Source organism: Pleurodeles waltl, chromosome 2_1, assembly GCF_031143425.1.
Source record: "Pleurodeles waltl isolate 20211129_DDA chromosome 2_1, aPleWal1.hap1.20221129, whole genome shotgun sequence".
In the NCBI taxonomy this organism is placed as follows: Eukaryota; Metazoa; Chordata; class Amphibia; order Caudata; family Salamandridae; genus Pleurodeles; species Pleurodeles waltl.
In genome coordinates this window covers 43,054,109-43,077,876 of record NC_090438.1, presented here as the reverse complement: position 1 = coordinate 43,077,876, position 23,768 = coordinate 43,054,109, and the positions used below count along the sequence as shown (strand labels likewise).

The 23,768-nt window shown below is 47.9% G+C and overlaps 1 protein-coding gene across 1 annotated transcript in view; it reads right to left on the bottom strand.

The window, feature by feature from the left end:
- The window catches only part of TEX11 (testis expressed 11), a 146,584-nt gene that overhangs the window by 4,821 nt on the left and 117,995 nt on the right, over positions 1–23,768 (bottom strand). The window contains exon 4 of the mRNA XM_069206980.1: positions 450–534. Within this exon, the coding sequence (XP_069063081.1) occupies positions 450–534 (85 nt within the window). The remainder of the gene's footprint in view (positions 1–449; positions 535–23,768) is intronic.

Genomic DNA, 23,768 nt, shown 5'->3' with positions numbered 1-23,768 from the left:
ACATTCGCGAAGTCACCCTTACCCTGTCTTTCCTATGATTGGAGGAACAAACTGATAAGACACTGTTTTTTACGTTCGAAAATGGTACTTCAAGACAAAAAAAATCCAAGCGCAAACTGGCTTTGTCTAAATATGTTTCGTTTGGTACTATTTGGCTGGAAGATGCTGGGCAGCTTAAGCTTTCAACTGCTTTTTGTGCCGCAGTTTCAGAAAGTTTAATTTATAATTCAATATTTTTTCGCATCACAAGGGCTGGAATTAGCTAAAAATTTGATATAAATTCTAATTTGTTTCTTAACACGCCCACGCAATATTTCTTGCCTGAGGCTCCACACACCTTTAAGATGACACTGCCATACTAGAAGAAAAACGTACATGTCCTGACCAACTTCAGTTCCAGTCTTCTACTACTGTTTTACACTGTATTTAGGTGAAGTATAATGACTTACACTTTGCCCTCTCCTCGTTGTTGATAACTGAACCGATTCTTTTTGTCATCCCCCAGTTCCACAACTTTATTGCACATTCTTCAACCTGCAAGGAGAAAAACCTTTGGTTATCGCGTGTTCCTCATCCCATATCAACAAACTAGTCCGTTTCCATTCAATTGTTTGATGGCAATTATACATCATGTTACTGAGGGGAACATTTAATCTGAAAACAAGTCAATGGTAAAAGTGTCATGACGGCTTCCACAAGACTCGTGAACCTGAGAAAGTTAATTTCCTGCTCATACACAGGTTTCCTTAAACAATCCAGCTTGATTTACTTAAGAAATTAAACGGCTAGGACAGAGGATTTCTCTAGTTTACATAAATAATGAACACAAGCAATAGTACCTCCTTCTAAACAAACATTATATGACTACTCTCTTCCTAAAGTGGTTAACTGCTGCCCGGTGTAACTTACACACAGCTCTTTTTATTCTGAAGCATTCTTGGTTTTCCCTCTCAAATTAGTAACGAAGAAGTTAAGGAGGATGAAAGCAAGGTAAAACAGGGTGCGTCTTGGCTTACTCTTGGTAACAATCTTTCTGGTGGACACGCCATCTACCTGCAGATGCCTCACCTTCCGGATATCACAGGTGCTAGACTGGACCCGGAACCAATAGCTCTTCGAAGCTGGCAGGGAGCACTAGCTCCGCACCAGCGCTGGCACTATGCCACAGTCACATCACAGGCACAATAAAACGCTCAACATGCCGACCTGACTTAGCTCCCTTTTCAGCTTGCCATCCATTTTTTCCGAGCCAACGAGATGAACCGGATGAGAGTGACATTAGTTCTGTTAAGGTGCAGTGCACCAAACCAACATTGATCACTATTAATGACTATCAATCCATAGCCAATCTCCATGATGGGAAAGTGGATGGGATCGGTGAGGACACTGTAGCAAGACAGTGTATCTACCAGAAAGATCGCTACTGAAGAGATGTAACTTTTTCTTTTGATGGATACTTCTACCTGTAAATTCTCCCTCTTCTAAATACACTTCCCAAACAGTACACCATTCAGAGGAGGGTTTTGAAGGAATGGTCAGACAAGAAATTTCTTGCCATCCTGCAAATTTCAGCCATGGAGAGGCTCCTTGCGAAAGCTGAGGTTGATGATTTCGGCCTGGTGGAATCAGCTTTATGCCCTATGGTGGTTTATGAAGGGTGAGGTCATAGCATATCTTAATATACAAGACGATCCACCTTAGTAAGGTTCTCTTTTGTACCACGTTGCTCTTCTGGTTGTCTGTGTAACCCATAACGAGCTGATCATCAACATGAAAGTCTTTGATGCGATCAGTGTAAAAACTAACCTCCCTCTACGGATGCAGCCTGTGCAACTCCCTGCTCCTTTGTGGCCTGGGGCCAGGGATAAAAGAAGGGTAATGGATTAACACCACCTTTGTTAGGAAAGCACCTTTAGTTCATAGAACCAACTTGTCGATGATAACACATGTAAATCGGAGGGTGAACGCTCAACACTTGCAACTCACAGACTCATCTCGGCAAGGTGATCGCAACCAAGAACACAGTCATGAATGTTAACAACCTCAAATGGCAATTGTGAAGTGGTTCGAATGGGGACCCTATCAGAAACATCAAAATAAACTGAGGTCCTTTTGCAGCATCACAAAGGAATTGGGAGGAAACATATTGTTCCAGCCCTTCAGAAACTAACAACTATGGGTGAAGTAAACATGGATGGGTGGTCTAAAAGGCAGAGAAAAGCTGACAAGATTACCAGATATCTCTTGACTGTACCCACAGCCCACCCTCGCTGGACTAAAGAGAAGGAGATTCTGAGGTGATCCAAAAGATGGGTTATCAAGAGATCCACATTATTATTGGTGTAAAATGTAACAAATCTACTCTACCTTCCAGAATACATCGTTTTGGTGGAATCACGAAGAGCAGACAGAATAACATCTACCACCTCCAGTGATAGCTGAAATGTGCTTCAATGTCTCCGCTCATTCTCCAGGCATGATGGTGCAGGATCTGATGTTTGGGGTACAAAAAACAACCCTACAACTGGGAGAGGAAGACAGAGCAGGAGACACAGAAAAAGGTGTAGGAGGTCTCATGCCACACCCTTGTCACCAAATCTGTGATGATGAATATTATTTAAGCCTTGTCTTGGCGAATCTTCCTCAGAACCAGCGGAATCAAGGGTATGCGAGAAAATTCTTGGTGAAATGGATACTCAATCGCAACCAAAATGTATCCCTCAACGCTCCCTGCAACTAATATTGAAGAGCACAGATCTTTGGGCAATGCATGTTGCTGTTGCTGTGTTGATGTTGCAGAGGCTGGACACCGCTCTGGGCAAAGATGTGCTGGTCATGATGATGTATAATTTTGCAGTCCCTCAAGAACTGGATGGACTGATAGCAAAAAGGGAGAAGGAATGCCTTGCATGCCAACCAAATCACCCACAGGTCAAGCTGGTTGATGTGTGGAACCTGTTCTTCTGAAGATCAAAGGCATCTGATAACCAGTAAGGATAAGTTACTTACCTGTAAATCCTAGTTCTCTTCCAGGGGTATCCTCATCAAAGTCATAAACATTGAATATTCCCGCCCTTGTGCGGGGACCCCGGAGCATATATAAAATATATACACATTATACATGTGTAACAAACAGTCATGCAGGCTATCATGTTAAAAACAGGCTAAAATGCTTTATTTCTATGAAGTTTTTTTTTTTTTTTTTTTTTAAATACTACAATAGAGCATAAATAAGTACCCAAGCTCCTAAAACTAGGCTTGGGGGAGTAAGCAGTAGCAAACTCTAGTGAAAAAATAGAGAAAACTGCATTGAAAAACAATGAAGCATTCTTAGCCAATAGGCTGCATGTAGGTTAACACAGGAGAACCATAAAAACTTTGGCACTGTGCCTTTAAGACCCTGAGCACCTCCAGTATCCCACCATGCCTCAGGGGTGAAGGAAAGGTGACAGTTGGTTCACAGTTAGGTCAGTTCTTTTTACGGTGACAATTTGTATAACTGAATCAAAATACTGTCTGTCCTGCACTTCCAGTAGACGTGTGTCCGGGGAGGAGGGTGGGTTGTTTATGACTTTGATGAGGATACCCCTGGAAGAGAACTAGGATTTACAGGTAAGTAACTTATCCTTCTCTTCCAGGGGATCCTCATCAATAGTCATAAACATTGAATAGATTAGCAAGCCCATCCCTAAACCCAGCGGACTGTCCGATAGAAGTGCAGGAATAGACATGTCTTACGCAAATAAATTCCTTAGAGAGGCCTGCCCCACTTGGGCATCCGCTCTTGCATCTGAGTCTAAACAATAATGCCTTGTAAAAGTATGGACAGACTTCCATGTAGCAGCCTTACAAATCTCAGATATAGGAACATTGTTAAGGAGAGCAGCTGTAGCCGCTTTTCCCCTTGTGGAATGCGCTCTAGGCCGCGCTAGCAATTGTCTATTAGCTAGCTGGTAAGTATTAACAATACAAGAGACTATCCATCTTGATATTGTTCGCTTAGATGCTGCTTCTCCTGTCCTTAAATGACCATAGTTCACAAACAAGCGGTTAGAGTGTCTAATCGATTTTGTCTTGTCCAGATAAAATTTCAGCACTCTTTTCAAGTCTAATGAGTGCAATGCTTTCTCAGCCGGAGTTTCCGGATTGGGAAAGAACGTCGGTAAAGTTATGGTCTGATTAATATGGAATTCTGACACCACCTTCGGAAGGAAAGATGGGTGAGTTCGCAGAACTACTCTATTGTCATGAAAAACCGTGTACGGTTCTTTTGCAGACAAGGCCTGGATCTCACTGACCCTCCTCGCTGAAGTAATGGCCACCAGAAAAGCCGTTTTCCACGTAAGGTGTTGTAAGGAGGCCTTATGGATAGGCTCGAAAGGAGGGCCCATAAGTTTTGCTAGGACTATGTTCAGTTCCCACGGAGGAGAAGGCCTCCGAACTGGCGGAAAAACTTTCTTCAAACCTTCTAAGAAATCCTTGACTACAGGTTTCGTAAAGAAGGATTCCTGAGAAGGTGACTTGCGATAGGCAGTAATAGCAGACAAATGTACCTTAATAGATGATACCTGCAGACCGGATTTCGCTAGGTGAAGCAAATAGGACAGTATGACGTCCTCCTGCGCCCGTATGGGATTATGGCCTTGCTGACAGCACCATATGTAGAATCTCTTCCACTTAAAAGCGTAGGAACGCCGCGTGGAAGGCCGTTTGGACTCTTTCAAGATGTTCATGCACTCCTGCGAGAGTCCTAGGTGCCCATACTGCAGGAATTCAGGAGCCATGCTGTTAAGCTCAGAGAGAGTAGGTTGGGATGCAGAATCCTGCCCTCCATTCTGCTCAGAAGATCCGGTCTGCACGGCAGCCTCCTGTGAGGTTTTTCCGACAGGTTGAGGAGATCCGTGTACCAGAATTGTCGAGGCCATTGTGGCGCTATAAGAATCATTCTGGTCCTGGATCCGTAAAGTTTGCTGATCACTGCCGGAATGAGGGGAATCGGAGGAAAAGCGTAAAGAAATGTCCCTGACCAGTCGATCAACAGGGCATTCCCTCGAGATCCTGGACGGTAGAACCTGGATGCGAAGTCTGGGCATTTCCTGTTTACATCGTCTGTGAAGAGGTCCAGTTGAGGCCGACCCCATTGCGCGAAGATGTATTCTGCGACTTCGTCGTGCAGGACCCAATCGTGAACGTCCTCCAGGTGTCTGCTTAGAAAGTCTGCTTCTACGTTCTGCTGACCTGGCAGGTGAACTGCTGTGATTGACATTCCTCTGGCCAGGAGCCAATGCCATATCGCTTGGGACTCTCGTGAAAGGGGTAGGGATCTCGTTCCCCCTTGTTTGTTCAAGTAATACATCGTGGTTGTATTGTCCGTCTGTATCAATAGAGTTTTCCCCTGAATTAGCGGTGTGAAAGACTTGAGAGCCAGATGGACCGCTCTGAGTTCTAGCAGATTGATGTGGTACTGCTTCTCCTTGTCTGACCACAGACCCTGCGCTTGAAAAGGACCCAGATGAGCCCCCCATCCCTGAAGAGACGCATCCGTTACCAGAGTGTCGGATGGAAGTACCTGGTGAAACGGAGCGCCCACTGACAGGTGAGGTCTGTGCATCCACCATCTCAATGACTGCAGTGCTACCTCCGGTAGCCGCATTGTGTCTTCCCAGCGACCTGTTCTTTGGCTCCAATTGGCCTCCAATGCCTCTTGGAGGGGTCTCATGTGGAGTCTGGCATTTGGGACAATAAAGATGCAAGATGCCATGGAGCCCAGTAGTGATGTCACCTGACGTGCCGTAGGTGCGCTGGCTCTCAACAGGTCCTGGCACTTCATGTTTATTGAGGACAGTCGTTCCTCCGAAGGATACACTTTTTGTAGTTCTGTGTTTATGATAGCTCCTAGGTAGTGAAGACTCTGCGTTGGAGTCAAGGTTGACTTCTGGTAATTGACCTGAAGACCTAGAGCTTCACAAACTCTTAGTACAATGTCCCGATGGCTTCTCGCCTGCTCCGGAGAAGAAGCCTTTAGTAGCCAGTCGTCTAGGTATGGATATATGTATATCCTTTGTCTTCGTAGATGCGCCGCCACCACTGCCATACATTTCGAGAAAACTCTTGGAGCAGATTTCAGGCCAAAGGGTAGAACCCTGAACTGGTAATGCTGTAACGCTACTCGAAAGCGCAGGAATTTTCGATGCTTTGGAGCTATTGGGATGTGGAAATACGCATCCTGCAGGTCGATGGAGCACATCCAGTCTCCCTGATGCAGTTGAGGGAAAATTTTGTGAAGCGCTAGCATTCTGAACTTCTGCTTTCTTATGTATTTGTTCAGCAGTCTTAGATCCAGGATTGGCCTGAAAACGCCCTCTTGACCCTTCTTTGCTACTAGAAAGTAACGGGAGTAGACCCCCTTTCCTCTGTGGGCAGGTGGAACCCTTTCTATGGCATTCTTTCTTAGGAGGGCGAGAGCCTCCTTGCGTAGCAAGGTGAGATGAGCCGGATTGTGTTTGGTTGGTGGCAAGTGTGGTGGAGGCTGCTTGAAAAGGAGAGAATAGCCATGTTCGACAATATTGAGCACCCATTTGTCTCTTGTGATAGAGTGCCACTCGTGAAGATGAGCAATAATACTTCCCCCCACCGGAGTGGTGTACAGTGTCGAGGGAAGCGAGACTTCATTGCTTAGTGGGTGCTTTTGGAGTGGACTGTTGAGGTCTACTTGACCCTCGCTCCCTTGTGTTTCTTCGCTGAAACAGAGGGCGTCCCTGTCGTTGCTGAGACCTTTGCGACCAATGAGGGGTTTGAACCCTCTGTTGGAAAGGGCGTCTATCGTACGGTCTGTACCTCCGCCTGAAATCTTTCCTTCTTTCGAGGCCTACCGCCTTCATGGTATCCACCTCGGTCTTCATGCGGGCCATCTCTTCGTCTGCATGGGCACCGAATAGAGAATTCCCGGCAAATGGGAGATTCAGGATACGTTGTTGTGCCTCCTGTTTCAAGCCAGTGAGCCTCAGCCAGGAAGATCTCCTCGCACAGATACCATGTGCGTACCCATGAGCCGCCAAATCCGCCCCATCCGCCCCATCCGCTGCTGCGCTGATAACTTGGTTAGATACCAGGCATCCTTCCTGTAGAATCTCTTGGAAATCTTGCCTGTCTTCTCTGGGCAGTTTTTCTGTAAACCTACTGAGGGAATCCCACAGAGAACGATCGTACCTGCCCAGGAGCGCAGACGCACTAGAGACCTTCATTGCTGAAGCCGCTGTCCCGCACATCTTTCTTCCCAGAGAGTCATTATGCCTGCTCTCTTTATCCGGGGGTACCGTGGATGAAGATGCCACCGAGTGGGTCTTTCGGGCGGCAGCTATGATCACGGAGTCTGGTGGCGGATCCTTCCTAAGGAATAAAGGGTCTTGCTCTGGAGCCTTGTACTTTTTAAGAATCCGAGCCGGGGCAGACTTAAGCGAGGCTGGGGCCAGAAAAGTGTCCATGGTCAGCTGCAACAAACCAGGCACTAGAGGCAGCAACTTTTTCGACGCTGATCTCTGTTGTAGCGTCTCAAAGATGATTGATGAGGAGGTAGACGGATCTGGAACCTCTATATTGAGTTTCTGCGCTCCTCTTAGCAACACCTCGTTGAAAGTGGTTATGTCATCCACTGGAGAGACTCTAGCAGGTGGTGAATCTGTAAGAGTAGGTGAGTAACGCCCGACAGAAGAACCTGATGAAGACCAAGAGGGTGATCTTCTTGAGCGCGACCTGGATCTCCGTTGAGAGCGAGATCTGCTGCGGGACGCTGTAGCCGAGCGCCTAGGCCTCGCGGTCGGCTGTCGAGGAGCTGAACGAGCCCGTTCTGCCCCGGCTGTCGGCGATGGCGTTCTTGGCGGGGAGGCAGTGGGTGAATACATTCGCGAATATTGCGAATCTGGGGAGGCCGCTGGTCTGTTGAGGCTCTCCAGCCATCTCGGAGATAGGTTGATGGGCGAGACATGCCCAGGAGATGCTCTTGACCGAGAAGAGTCGCTCGGTATGGAGACCACTGGAGACTGAGCCTTGTCTGGCGAGGGGCGATGTTCTGCTCCCTGTTGGACCGGTAAAACCTGTGTCGACGTCGATGGCTGTTTCGACGTCGAAGGACGCCCAGTCGGTTGGTCCTGCCTCGACGTTGATTGCCTCGACGTTGAGTGCCTTGACGTCGAACGGCGTTCCTTGGACCTCGACCTGCTCGCCGTCGTGTGCCTCGACGTGGAGCGATGGGAGGTTGACGGCGGATGTTTCTCGTGCCGTCGTGGAGATCTCGACGTCGTGTGTCATGACGTCGGTGGGCGCACAGCCTTTGGCGGCGACCGGGCATGCCGGCGGTGGCTCGACGTCGATCGGCGGGCTGCCGTCGACGGAGACCTGCCCCTGCTCTGATGTTCCCTCGACGCCGTTACCTTCGACGTCGGGTGCGTCGCCGTCGACGGCGATCTATGCCGGTGGGACGGTGGTAGCGACGACGTCGACGGTGAACAAACAGGTATTTTCCTACCTGTCGACGTCGACCGGGCCATTCTCTCCTGAGAATGGCCTTCTGGATGCCTGGGGAGTGAGGAGGACGATGTTCTTTTCCTCTCCTGAAGCCCATGAAGTCGGATCTTCTCTCTGTCTTTCAGAGTCCTCCTAGACATGTTCTTACAGTACTTACAAGTGTCAGGGCAGTGACTCTGAGGCAGGCACACTATGCACAGAGAGTGGGGATCTGACTGGGCCTTCTTCTTCCCACAAGCAGGGCATTTGACAAAAAGAGAAGGCATTTTTCTGTCAGAAAAAACCTTCCTAGCTCAGACAAAGATGTTACTTGTCGAGTGAAAAGTGAAAAAACGCTTTTTTAAAGAATTTTTCTGAGGAAAACTCAGAAAAACTGAGAGCTCAATGCTCCAGGATCCTCTCAGAAGAAGCCGGAAAAAAGAACTGACCTAACTGTGAACCAACTGTCACCTTTCCTTCACCCCTGAGGCATGGTGGGATACTGGAGGTGCTCAGGGTCTTAAAGGCACAGTGCCAAAGTTTTTATGGTTCTCCTGTGTTAACCTACATGCAGCCTATTGGCTAAGAATGCTTCATTGTTTTTCAATGCAGTTTTCTCTATTTTTTCACTAGAGTTTGCTACTGCTTACTTCCCCAAGCCTAGTTTTAGGAACTTGGGTACTTATTTATGCTCTATTGTAGTATTTAAAAAAAAAAAAAAAAAAAACTTCATAGAAATAAAGCATTTTAGCCTGTTTTTAACATGATAGCCTGCATGACTGTTTTTTACACATGTATAATGTGTATATATTTTATATATGCTCCGGGGTCCCCGCACAAGGGCGGGAATATTCAATGTTTATGACTATTGATGAGGATCCCCTGGAAGAGAACTTCAGGGGAGCTCCCCTCCTTCTAGACTTCAGGTATCCATCACCACAGGGGCCACAGTCAGTGGGAGGGCAGAAGGAAATACCGTTCGATAGGTTCCAATCTACTGCCCACCAGGACAGGTCAGCTGCAGTGTCCTGAATGATCTCAATGATATCCAACAGGTCTCACCTGTGCTGGAAATACACCCTGCTGGGGCACAACTTGAGATCCCTCATGTGCTGACATACCTACATGACCAGGAGGGGGTAAGAAGCCAGCAGACATAGCAGGTGTAATACCTTCAGGACTGGAACCTGAACCCCTTCCCGAAACATCAGAATCATAATCTGAATACCTGAAAGTCCTGGATACTCTGAAGAGGAGGAAAGGCTCTGAGTGATGTTGTATCCACTATTGTCCCTATGAACAGGAGGCACTGAGAGAGCTCCAGGTGAGAAACAGCAGGAATGTTGTTAGCTGCAAACAGAGCAACACCTTGTGCGGTGTCCGAGCATTTAGAATCGAGTCTTTCAAGTACGGGACTAAGGAAATTTCTGAGATGAACCGTTATCACTAACATCATATGCGTGAAGACTCAAGGTGCTAATGTAAAACCAAGGGGTTAGACCATAGACTAGTAGTGAGGGGACCCTATCATGAAATGCAGGTACCGCTTGTGTGAATGCAGAATCTGTATGTGGAAATACACAGCCTGCAATTCGGGGGCCACTATTCAGTCTTTTTCTAGCGCCAAAAGGACCTGAACCAAGGACAGCATCCTGAAAAACACCTTGTAGAGGACAAGATTCAAGATCCTGAGGTCTAGGGTTGAACAAAGAGTAGCATCACACCCAATTTCCTGCCTTGGCACCAACTCCGCTGCTCCTTTCTGCAGCAGGACTGTGACCTCCGGTGGCAGAATATGTTCTTCTGATTGAAGTGACCTGGGAGGAGGGATTTGGGGAGGAGTCTGTAGAGTGGCAGGAAATGCCCACTTTCTACAATCCGAAGGACCCAGCAGTCAGGAATTGCAGCCTTCCAGGGCTGTAAAAAGGAGGACACCTGGCCTCCATCGGTTCCAAAAGCTCCAACAAAGGTGAATTAGAGCTGATTTTCCAGATAGGGCAGGGGGAAGGAGTAGAAGACAGATGTTGTCTGTGGAAGGGCAAGGGCTCTTCCTTTTGCTCAGCCTTAAAATGCTTATTATAGCAGATTTTTGGACTATTTCTTGGGTTGAGTTACCTGGCGCTGGCAGACATTAAAGCATAGCATTAAACGTGAGAACCTCTGAAATTACTTATAATGCCTTTGAGATGACTGGAAACCTAAGGACTATGCTGTAGTTCTGCTTGTTTTGAACCTTGTCACCGAATAGCCAGATCCATAGAAAGGCAAATACATTAAAATTGTCTCTAGACAACTATGGAAAACCTGATATAAAAGCCTGATGAATGAAGGATTACAAAAGGACCCAAAGCCTCTGCTACTAAGTCGACAGTGTCTCACAACAACTGTATGATCTGTCGCAGTGCCACCTGCCCATCTCTCAGACAAGTGCCCTGAAGGTGGGCAGATAAATTTGGGACAATTAGTTGTGCCATATCCCAGAGTGTTTGTGTCTAAAGTCCCAGAAGGCTTGCGGCATGAAGGTATTTTAAGGCTAGGCTGCCCGCTGAGAAAATTATCTTGCAGACTGCCCGCAGCTTTTTAAGTTCATTGTCCAGCAAGGTGGTAACAAAAAGGCTCCAAGAGAAAGTTTTGATGAGGATGATGCCTGGACAACCATACCCCCAGAAAGGGGCAGACCAACAGCAAGAGGTTAAAAGGTGGATCACCAGGTATGGTCCTATAATATCTGGTCACTGGTCTGCTCATAGCTGGGGAGGACAGCCGTAGATGGGCCCAACAACACCTTCTTAAAGGACAGAGAGCTCTGACCAGATGGTCGCAGCACGTTTGTAAGAATATTCACCTTGGCTTCTTTAACTGGTAATTCCAAAACTTCTGCCACTTTCCTAATCACAGCACAGCAGGAAATCACTTTGGGAGGAAGGGGAGCCGATTAACTGTTCATCTCTAAATGAGGGGACGTCTATGCCACTAGCATCTCTCAAGGCCAGAAAAATCTGAATTAGTGGGCATAGGAGTCATCTCACCATCATTATCCTTCCTAATGTCTTCCAAGGGGGTTGAATCACTGCTGAATAAGGCGTGGATAGTCTCCCTATACCACCTTGATGCAGAAGATTGGTTATAGGTACACTGTAAACCTCAATTGAGCACTGGCCTCTCTTTTGTGAACTGATTAGGGCGACCCCAAGTTCAAGCAAAGGTTGGTCCACTAACAGAACCTGCATCAACAGGCTTTGAATTGGCAGCAGAGCTAGCGGTGCCGGTATAGGTATTGGGGGAGTTCAAGACTGCATCTGTGGTGCTGGCTGCAGGGTAAAAAAAAGACTTGCCTGTGATGATGGAAGCGCTGGAGTCAGTGGTGGTGCTGGCAGCACCAGTGATTGAGGGTAGGGGTGAATGGTGACTCTAAAAGGTATCATGGGACCTGCAGGAGGGACCATGTCCCTTCTGATGAGCAAGTTACTTACCTTTGGTAACAAATTATCTGGTAAAGACATATTCTAGTTGGAGATTCCTTACCTTAGAATTTCCCCCAGGCGTCAGTCTGGATCCTGAAATGTTTCTTCGAGCAGTACGGATATGACGTCACTGCTCATTTATAGGCACCACCCCGGCGCACTGACGTCAGTTTCTTTTCACGACTTTCCATGCCAGTAGCTCAGAGCCATGAAGAAAACCGACTGGTGCACCAGAACTAGGGCCCTGAAAAGGAAGTCCCTGTCCCTAGAAATCAGTTCACAGAGCGGGGAGGATGGGTGGGCCGGCAAAGAATCTTCAACTAGACGAAGGTAAGTAACTTGTTCATCTGATAGAGACTTCTAATTGCAGATTTCTTACCTTAGAATAGATACCCAAGCAATACCATTCCCGCAGGCGGATCTGTGAACCAAGATCATACTAGGAAGTCCTGCAGGACCGAACGGGCAAAGTACCTGTTCCTTCGGACCTTTCTGTCCAGGCAGTAGTGTTTGGTGAATGTATGCAAGGATGCCCACGTTGCTGCCTGGCAAATGTCCAGGACTGGAACTTCACATGCTAACGCAGTGGTTGCAGCTGTTGCTCTGGTAGAGTAAGCCTGCAAATCCTTCAGGGTTTGCTTTTTAGACAATGCATAGCACATTTTAATGCAGAGAACAACCCATCTAGGGATGGTTCTTTTCTGCACAGCCCGACCTTTCTCCACACCCATATAACCCACAAAGAGTTGATCATCCACCCGGAACTCTTTGGTACGATCAAGATAGTGCACCAATGCTCTTTTTGAGTCCAGACGGTTGAGTCTCTCCTCTTCCTTAGAAGGATGTGGGGGCGTGTAAATAGTAGGCAAGGTGATTGATTGGCCTACATGAAAAGTCGTGACCACTTTAGGCAGGAAAGAAGCCCTCGTATGAAGCACCACTGTGTCAGGGTAGGTGGAGATGAAAGGTGGCTTTGAAGAAAGAACCTGCAACTCACTCACTCTGTGGGAGGAAGGCTGTTGTCAGAGTAGGCAGATGAAGTGGGCAGTTGTGAAGCAGTTCAAAGGGAGCACACATTAGAAAGGTAAGAACTAAGTTCAAATCCCATTGGAGCATTATGAACGGGAAAGGAAGAAAGAGATGGGTGTAGGATACTAGCATCTTTCTGACATGGTTACCCCCACTTTTGCCTGGTGTCAGTGTGTTTAACCTGTAGTGCACTTCGATCCTGCTAATCAGGACCCCAGTGTCTGTGCTCTCTCCTCTAAATTTGGTTGCTGGTAAACTTTCACACCCCACAATTTGCATACTGGTGCAACCATGTAAGTCCCTACTAAATGGTACTTAGGTACCCAGGGCACTGGTGCACCAGGGGTCTCCCATTGGCTGTAGCATGTATTATGCCACCTTTCACCTCAGATATAAGGCTTGCCTCATATCGCGGTGTAGGAAAATGCCACTGTTGGCATGGTTACCCCCTAACTTTTTGTCTTTTGTTGATGCCTGCTTTAATTAAAAGTTCACCAGGTCCCAGCACCAGTGTTCTTTCCCTAAAATTGTACCTTTGTCTCCACAATTGGCACAGCCCTGGGACACAGATAAGTCCCTTGTAAAAGGTACCCCTGGTGCCAAGGGCCCTGTGGCCAGAGAAGGTCTCTAAGGGTTGTAGCATGTATTATGCCACCCTGGGGACCCCTCACTCAGCACATGCACACTGCCTCACAGCTTGTGTGTGCTGGTGGGGAGAAAAGACTAAGTCGACATGGAACTCCCCTCAGAGTGTCATGCCCACAACCCACTGCCTGTGGCATAGGTAAGTCACCCCTCTAGCAAGGGTACACTATACCACAGGTGAGGGCATAGCTGCATGAGCACTATGCCCCTACAGTGTCTAAGGCAATTCTTAGACATTGTAAGTGCAGGGTAGCCATAAAGAGTATATGGTCTGGGAGTTTGTCAAACACAAACTCCTCAGTTCCATAATGGCTACACTGAATACTGGGAAGTTTGGTATCAAACTTCTCAGCACAATAAATCCACACTGATGCCAGTGTGGGATTTATTGAGAAATGCACACTGAGGGCATCTTAGAGATGCCCCCTGCATGCCAGCCCAACTAGTAGTGCTGGGCTGACCGGTCTCTGCCAGCCTGCCACTTCCAGACTAGTTTCTGGCCACATGGGGTGAGTGCCTTTGTGCACTCTGTGACCAGGAACAAAGCCTGTCTGGGTGGAGGTGCTTCACACCTCCCCCCTGCAGGAACTGTAACACCTGGCGGTGACCCTCAAAGGGTCAAGTCTGGTGTTACATCGCCCCAGGGCACTCCAGCTAGTGGAGATGCCCGCCCCCTCGGACACAGTCCCTACTTTTGGCTGCAAGTCTGCGGAGATAATGAGAAAAACAAGGAGGAGACACCTCTCAGCCAGGTCCACCCCTAAGGTTACCAGAGCTGAAGTGAACCCCTCCTTTAAAAATCCTCCGACTTGGTTTGAAGGATTTAGCCCAGTAGGAATAGGGATGTTCCCCCCTCCTCAAAGGGAGGAGGCACAAGGAGGGTGTAGCCACCTTCAGGGACAGTAGCCACACACACCTAAATTGAGTATTTAGGGGCGACCCTGAACCCAGGAAGTCAGATACCTGACGACCTACAAAGAAGAAGGACTGCTGACCTGAAAACCCCTCAGAGAAGAAGGAAGACGACAACTGCTTTGGCCCCAGCCCAACCGGCCTGTCTCCTGATTCAAAGAACCTGCACCAGCAACGCATCCTGCGGGCCCCGCGACCTCTGCCGACTCAGAGGACTGCCATGCAACTACAAAGGACCAAGAAACTCCCGTGGACAGCGGACCTGTCTAACCAAGCAAGAAGAAACCATCTTTAAAGGGACTCTCACCTCACTCCAGAAGCGTGAGTCTCCACCACTCTGCACCCAACGCCCTTGGCCCGTGTCCGGAGAAACCAACGAACCAGAGGGGATCACCAGCCAACTCTGAGGACATGTCCACCCTGGGCTAACCTCTCTGCAGCCCCATGATGACGCCTGCAGAAGGAATCCCGGGGACCCCCCTGACTGCGACTGCCCGGTAAGAAGAAACCCGATGCCTGGAAGAAGCACTGCACCTGCAACTCCCAGGCCCGTGAAGAACCAACCTGCAGTGCAGCAGTGACCAGCAGGCGGCCCTCATCCTTGCCCAGTTGGTGGCTGGCCCGAGAAGCCCCCCTGTGCCCTGCCTGCAACGTCTGCGTGACCTCCGGGTCACTCCATTGATTGCTATTACAAACCCGACGCCTCGTTTGCCCACTGCACCCGGCCGCCCCCTGTGCTGCTGAGGGTGTACTTTGTGTGCCTACTTGTGACCCCCTCTCCTCCTCAGTGCTCTACTAAACCCCCTGGGTCTGCTCCCCGAGGACGCAAGTAATTACCTGCCAGCAGACTGGAACCGGAGCACCCCCTGTCTCCATAGGCGCCCATGTTATTTAGGCTCCTCTTTGACCTCTGCACCTGACCGGCCCTGTGTTGCAGGTGCTGAGTGTTTGGGGTTGACTTGAAGCCCCAACGCTGGGCTGCCTATGTCCCGGAGACTGAACTTGTAAGTGCTTTACTTACCATGTTATTTAACTTGTACTTACCTCCCCCAGGAAATGTTGAATTTTGCACTGTGTCCACTTTTAAAATAGCTTATTGCCATTTTATGACAAACTATGTACATTACTGTTTTGATTCAACGTTCTATCTATACCTATGCAAAGTACCTTACATTTAATGTACATACCTGCAATTTGAATCTTGTGGTTCTAAAATAAATTAAGAAAATAATATTTTTCTATATAAAAACCTATTGGCCTGGAGTTAACTCATTGAGTGAGTGTTCTCATTTATAGCCAGTGTATGTACAACAAATGCTTAACACTAACCTCTGATAAGCGTAATTGCTCGACCACACTACCACAATTAGAGCATTAGTATTATCTATTATTGCCTCTGTCAAGCCTCTAGGGGAACCCCTGGACTTTGTGCACACTAGATCTTATTTTAAGATAGTATATACAGAGCCAGCTTCCTACACGCGGTCACTGTACTTGGACCAAGTAAGTAACCCCTCTGGTAGGCCCTTCAGCCCAAGGGCAGGGTGCATGTCACTAAGTGTGAGGATACCGCTGCATGAGAAGGGTAACCCTACAAACCCCTGACTCCATTCCCTGGGCTTTGGTAGTGTGGTAAAGCCATCATAAGGTATGTAGTGGACACTGGTCAACAAGAGAGGTCCAACTACATAATGGCTTCTCTGAACGTAGGCATGTTTGGTATCAAACATGTTGGAATCATGCAACTACACAGATTCGAATGCTAGTTGCATGATCCCATGTACTCTGAGCGTTCCTTAGAGGATTCCCCGGTTCTGCCTGTGCAGCCTTACAGGGTCTGCTGCCATCCCATGCTGCTGCCGACCCCAGACACTGTTCTGCCCTCCTGCTGTTGAGCCCAACTCAAGCAGGGGAAGGCAGAACAAAGGATTTCATGCAAGGGGGAGGTGTGGCCATCTCTCTGTTTGAAATATGTTCTGGCACAAAAATACACAGAGAACAGGGGATTGGCCACCCCCCTGTCCAGCTCCTCCCCTAGGGATGTGCACAGAGCTCTGTCAGGAGGCCACTTAACTCTGCCATCTTGAAAATAAGATGTGAAGAGGCCCCTGGGGGCATCTGTCTGGTTGGGCCAGGTAGATAATGTCCCTGACCCCCTCTGATAGGTGGGTCATTTCAGAGAGGTTGACCAACCCCATTTTAGGGTTACTTAAGGGCTCCCCTGAGGGTTGGTCCTCAGATTCATTGAGAAAGACTCTACAAGGAACTCTCTGACAGACATCTTCTGCTCCTGGCCTCCAGAACTGCAGTTGGTCTGCTTTTGCAACTTAAACAAGAGTGTATCCAGATGGGAGGGCTCCCACTACAACATTGTTTCTCCAGCTTTCTGCAACATCCGTGGCTGTGCATCCTCCAGGGTCACAAGGACTCTGCCTGCATCCAAGAAGCAAGAAGGAATTTCCCTTGGTGTGAAGGAGTCACTCCCCTGCATCCGGAGGCACCTCAAGACAACAACCAGTTGGTGGATCCTGCTGACCCACGGACACTGTAAACGCTCTACTCCAGTGGTTCCCAACCTTTTGATTTCTGTGGACCCCCACTTTAACATTAATAGAACCCAGGGACCCCCACTGAATCATCATTGGAATAAGGGGACCCCCGTCTGAGTCATTACTGGAAGCTGGGGACCCAATTTGTCAATATTTGTTAATATTTTTTTATTTTCTAAGCTCTCGCGGACCCCCTGAGAAGGCTTCGCGGACCCCCAGGGGTCCCTGGACCACAGGTTGGGAACCACTGCTCTACTCACAGGTGGTGGTTCTGCTGTCCTCTCTGGGACCAACTTGTCTTCTGGCCAAGTTGGGAGACGGTGGGCCCTTGCTGCAGCCACTTGAACTGAACCCCTGTGCACCGCTACTGTTGCTCTTGCCAAAGCTTGCTGGCTTTTCCATCAAGAGATCTTTGACCTGCTAGAAGCCCTAGCCTCCAGCACTCTGCAACTCCAGATTCAGCTTCCACTCTGCAGCTCCTGAGACGTGGGATTCCTGTTTTGTTGTGCTACTGAGGCTTCCCTGCAACTCCCTGTGCCTGCTGCCAGTGGGTCTTTCATGGGGGCTCCTCCGACTCCGGCTGGCTTTCCTTGTTGCTGAAGGCCTGCCCTGACTCCCCTCCAAGGTCGAGTCACTAGGACCTTGCTGGTCCTCTGCTGGTCCTCCAAAATATGCAATCTTCCTTGCATCAGCTGTCTGCATTTTCAAAGGGTTGTTGGTGGTCCTGCAGGCCACTGACCATCCTGCAATCCGGCAACTGACGTGGGACAGCTCTTGGGTGACTCCAAGGATCTCCTGTATCCCCCTGGACTCCGCAGCTAGGCTTCTTCCTCCACCGTCCTGCAGGAACTTCACCTCCAAAAAGGTAGATATTGACTACCTGTACTGCCTGGACATCTCTAAGTGGTCTGGACACTGTCCCCTTCTTTTTCAGGTTCTTCATGTCTGGAATCCACCTTCTGGTTCCACCGGCCTGGTCCACAGGACGCAACAGCAGCTGCACAACTGAGGCTTCCACTGACTTTAACAGGGGTTTTGAACGCCATTTCACTTCTATGCACCTGAGCTCCCTGGTGTATGCCCTCCGGTCTTCTGAGTATCCACAGGTGGGGGTACTTTCCAACCCTCTTTGTGCAAAGTGGTTTCCTCAGGGTCCACTGGGAAGGGTCCTGAATTGATAAAAATCCAACTGCGACAGTCCTGTGTTAGCCTATGGGACACCCGGCTCGATAACGCTCTGCACTTGGGTGCCTGTGGGATTTCTAGTACTTACCTCTGGTAATTTCCTACTCCCCCAATCCCTGGGATCATAACACACTTACCTTGGCTGGGCACCTCCATTATTATATCACTTTCTTAGTGTATAGATTGTCCCCAGCCCCCCCAATAGGGCCCCATGTATTTTTAGGCTTTTCCTGATTATTACTAAGTGTATATTTTTGTGTTTTGATACCTCCACGTGGAGATATACAAATGCTAGCATAGTTTTAGTGTTGTAATAAACCTTAATAATAAAAGGTGTTTTTGCAACACCTTTTGTGGTTCTTTCTTGTGAACAGTTCTAACTGACTATTGAAAGTGCTTTACACTCCTCCTAGGTAAAGTTTAGCTGTTCACCACAGCTACCCCTAGACGGCTTTTGCTATCTGGACACCTAAACACTATCACTAAGGGTTGCCTGAACTCAGTATAGGGTGCCACACCATAGGTGTACACCATAAGAAAACAAGCTACTTACCTGCAACTACAGTTATCCAGTATTGGTATCTTTCATAAATTCACATGCTTGAATCATCCCCGTCGTCGAAGTGGGAGTCCCACGGTACATAAAATAGCAATAATTAACAAATAAAAGTTTTTTGCCATAGGCTATAATGGAGACAGTAATTGCTCATACAGCCTATCCATGTCCTTTTGTGAAAAGGACCCAAACCTGCCTGCTGTCCAATCAGGCACCAGCACCCTCTAGAACCTTCTCCAGAGAAGCTCCTTTCCACAGATTTTCCAGCACGAGAGTGAAAGATTATAACCTGCGAGCATCAAAGGGGAGGAGGGTGGGTCGCATGTGAATTTATGAAAGATACCAATACTGGATAACTGTAGTTACAGGTAAGTAACTTGTTTTCTTATCCAGTATTGGATCTTTCATAAATTCACATGCTTGAATCTGAATAGTCAGCAGTACTGTTGATAAAACATTATATCCATCGTGGATGGAGGGTGCGAGCATGAAGACCCTCTATTTTCAATATAAATAGTTAACTCATACATTTTTCATCGTGAGCTTCAGAGGAATATAGTTACTTCTAAGTACATGTACACATATACTGAACATTCGTGTTGGAAATGCAGATATACATACATTATATATATATACATCACATACATACACATATATCCCTATAGAAGAATATTACAATATATATATATATATATATATGTATATATATAATAATAGCAATCACGGTTATTTGCATCTCAAACCATTTCAATATAACTAAGGAAAGGTCTCACCTTAATGAAAGAGATGGCGTAGAACAGCTTGTCCTACTAGAGAGTCGGTTCTTTGTGATGACTCCAAACAATAGTGCTGCGTAAAGGAGTGCGTAGTTTTCCATGTCGCAGCTTGACATATCTTATCAAGGGCAATACCCTGAAACAAAGCAGCCGATGTGGAGACTGCTCTCGTGGAGTGGGCTCTCGGGCACCTAGTCAGCGGTCTTCCTGCCTTGGTGTGACAGAATTGGATTGTCGAGGAAATCCACCGGGCTATAGTGGCCTTGGTTACTCCTGTTCCCTGTCGTCCAAGAGAATAAGATACCAGGAGTTGGTCTGATTTTCTGATTTGTTTGGTACTTTGAAGATAAAATTTGAGGCATTGTTTGATGTCCAAAGAGTGCAGAGTTTTCTCTGCGATCGAAGTGGGATTTGGAAAAAAGGTTCGTAGTATCACGGGTTCATTGAGATGGAATGAAGATGGCACCTTGGGAATGTATTTGGGGTTGGTTCTGAGCATAACGAAGTCTTCAGAAAAAACTAAAAAGGGTTCTTTAGTAGTGAACGCCTGTATATCACTGACTCTCCTGGTAGAAGTGAGAGCGAGCAAGGTTGCCACTTTCCAAGTGATGTACTTGAGCTCCACCCTGTGAATGGGCTCGAAAGGAGCTTTCATGAGCTGGGAAAGGACAATATTAAGGTGCCACTCTGGCGGAGGTAGCCGCACCGGGGGAAAAGTGCGGAAAAGCCCTTTCATAAACTGCTTAATGATTCTGGATGAGCCGATAGATGGCATCTCAGCCGATCGCCTATATGAGGCTATAGCTGCTAGGTGAATCTTGACTGATGCATGGCAAAGACCAGCCTTGGAGAGAGAGAGCAGGTAAGAAAGAAATTGCTCAGGGTTAATTTGAAACGGGTGAAAATTGTTCTGAGAGCACCAAACACAAAATCTCTTCCACTTGAGTTTGTACGTCTTATTTGTGCTCTCTGCTCGTGCCCTAGATAATATTAGTCTACATTCCTGATCGATGTTCATATCGTGAAACTCTCTGTACTCAGGAGCCAAGCATGCAATTGTAGTGAAGCTGGGTCGGGATGAAGGATGAGACCCTGATTCTTCGTTAGAAGATTGTGGTTGCAAGGAAGGCGGACTGGATTGGCCACGGACTGGAGTAGGAGCTCCGTGTACCAGTACTGTCTGGGCCATTTGGGGGCTATGAGAATGATCCTGCAGCATTCGGACTTCATTTTCCTGAGGAGCCTGGGAATCAGAGGGATGGGGGAAAAGCGTAGGCAAAGATCCCGGACCATCTCATCAAAACAGCATTTCCCCACGACCCCGGGAGTGGGTATCGACTGGCGTAAAACTGGCATTTGGCGTTCAGGTTGGTGGCAAACAAGTCTAGGATCGGCCGACCCCATCGTTGGAAGATGCCGTTGAGTATGTTCTGGTTGAGTTCCCACTCGTGGCAGTTGTCGTCCGTCCTGCTGAGAGTCCGCTAGGGCGTTGTTGACCCCAGGGAGGTGCTCCACCCTGAGGCGGACGTTGTTCAGTGTGAGCCAGTCCCAAAGAGACTGAGCTTCTCTTGAGAGGGAGCGGGATCTTGTTCCTCCCTGCTTGTTGATGTAAAACATACTTGTTGTGTTGTCCGTTCTGACTAACACTGAGGACCCTGCTATGCGTGGCAGAAAAGCTTTGAGCGTGAGATGGATCGCCTTCAGCTCTAACAGGTTTATGTGCATTTCTTTTTGGAGCTTGGACCATCTGCCTTGAGTGCGCATGTCCTGCAAATGGCCTCCCCAGCCTTCCAAGGAAGCGTCTGTGGTGATGACAAAGTCTGTTATTGGTGCTAGAAGAGTAAGACCTTGGGAGAGGTGGTTGGTGTGAGACCACCATTTCAACGCCTGCTGAATTTTTGGTGTGATAGTTATCAAGTCGTCGAAGGACCCTTGCGACTGGGTCCATTGGACTTGCAGTTCTTCTTGTAGCGGCCTAATTTTGAGTCTTGCTAGCCGCACTAGGACTATGGCCGAGGAAATCATGCCCAGAAGTGACTTGAACAGTCGTACTGAAACAAACTCTTTTGTGGAGATTCTGACAGCCAAGTGGGTTAGGTTCTGCTGCCTTGCTGGAGTGAGATATGCCTTGTTTTGGATAGTGTCTAATTCTGCTCCCAGGAAAACTCTTCTGCATGAGGGAAGAAACAACTGACTTCTGTAGATTCACTGTTAGACCCAAACTGTGGAATAATTTTAAGCAGGCGTTTGTCGCTTTGGAAGCTAGTAGCGATGACGGAGCTTTTATGAGACCAGTCGTCCAGCTATGGAAACACCTGGAAACCCTTGCTACGGAGGAAACCTGCGACTGGGGCAAGGCATTTCGTGAAGATTCTTGGAGCTGATCTGAGACCAAATGGTAGGACTTTGAACTGATAATGGGCACCGGCTACCGTAAAGCGGAGATATTTGCGATGTTTTTGGTGTACTGGTATGTGAAAGTAGGCGTCTTGAAGATCTAGAGTTGTCATAAAATCTCCAGGATTGAGGAGGTGCAGGATATCGGATAGTGTGATCATCCGGAAAGATTGCTTCCGAAGGAACTTGTTGAGTTTCCTGAGATCTAGTATAGGACTCCACTCCCCTGACTTCTTCCTTATGAGGAAGAAACGGGAGTAGAATCCGAGACCTCGTTGTAGAACTGGAACTGCCTCTATAGCTCCTTTGGCAAGCAGGCTGAATACCTCCCGTTGAAGCAGACAAAGATGGAGAGATCTGCCTGATCTTGGTGGATGATGCAGTGGCTTTTGTATGATTTCCAGTGTATGAACTCTTGTCACTATATCCAGCACCCATCTGTCTGATGTTATTTTCTTCCACTCCTGGATGTAGTTGGAAATATTTGCTCCTATTTGCTGATGGTGTGGGCATTGGGGGAGCATAGCCGGTGCCTGGAGAAGATCATTGTTTTCTGGGTTGATCTCTGGTTTGTGAACCTTGTCTTCTTTTTCCTCCCTGTCTAGCATAGGAAGCAGTAGATGATTGCCTGTACTGTTGGTGGTAGGAAGGCCTATACTGGGATTGTTGGTATTGCCTGTGGAAGGAACCTCGAAATGAGGTGAAACCTCTTGCTCTAGCACCCCGAGAGGGCTGTTTCCAGTACTGCAGGGTACCTAGGGACTTGGCAGTGTCCGTGTCAGTCTTGATGGCTTGGAGCACGTCATCTACGTGCTTGCCAAAGAGAGATTCGCCATCGTAAGGCATGTCGAGGATCCGGGACTGCACTTCCGGTCTTAAAGATGTGGCTTTGAGCCAACCTTGGCGGCATAAGACAGCGGCACCTGCTAGTTGACGAAAACCAGTAGAGGCTATATCAAGAGCGCAGTCGATTATTTCTTCCGACGTACGCTCACCTTCTTGGAGGATCTTCCGTGCCTCTGCTTGTTTACTTTCAGGGATGAGGTCCAAGAAAGGTTGCCTGTCCGACCACATTTGCCGGTCATAACGACCCAGGATTGCCAAAGAATTTGCTGCTCTGACAGTGATTGCTGACATAGAGGAGAATCTTTTGTCTATATTATCCAATCTCCGTCCTTCTTTGTCTGGAGGAGTAGAGATAGGCGTCAATGGGTTTTTTGAGCGCCTTTGAGCAGCCTGTGAGATAACTGAGTCAGGCTTTGGATGGCCAGTAAGACCTGCCGGAGAGTCTTGGGTTGTCTTGTATTTCTTGTCCAGTTTTTGCGGGACTGGTGGGACTGTAGCCGGGTTGCGCATAATCTTTGTACCCTCGCTCCATATAAAATCGATAATCGGAATGGACCGTACATACTTCCTTGATTGCTCCTTAAAATCATGTAGGAAACATTCCGACTGGGAGACAGATGTCGGAAGGTGAAAGCGTACAGCAGCTCTGTCCATAAGATTATGAAAACCACCTATGTCCACGGGTGGAGAATCAGAGGGGCGAGGAGGTGGTGGAGAAGGAGTTGGGGCCAAGTAGTCATCCCATTCCTCAGTAGGATGTTGCGGGGTAGAAATTTCTCCTTCCTCTTCTTCCTCTTTCCCTGAAGTGGAACCTTCATCTCTAGGGGGTGCAGCTAACACCGAGTGGGGTATCATTCTTGGAGTAGCTGGAGGAGGAGGGACATTGATTGGTGTAACCGTTGAGAAT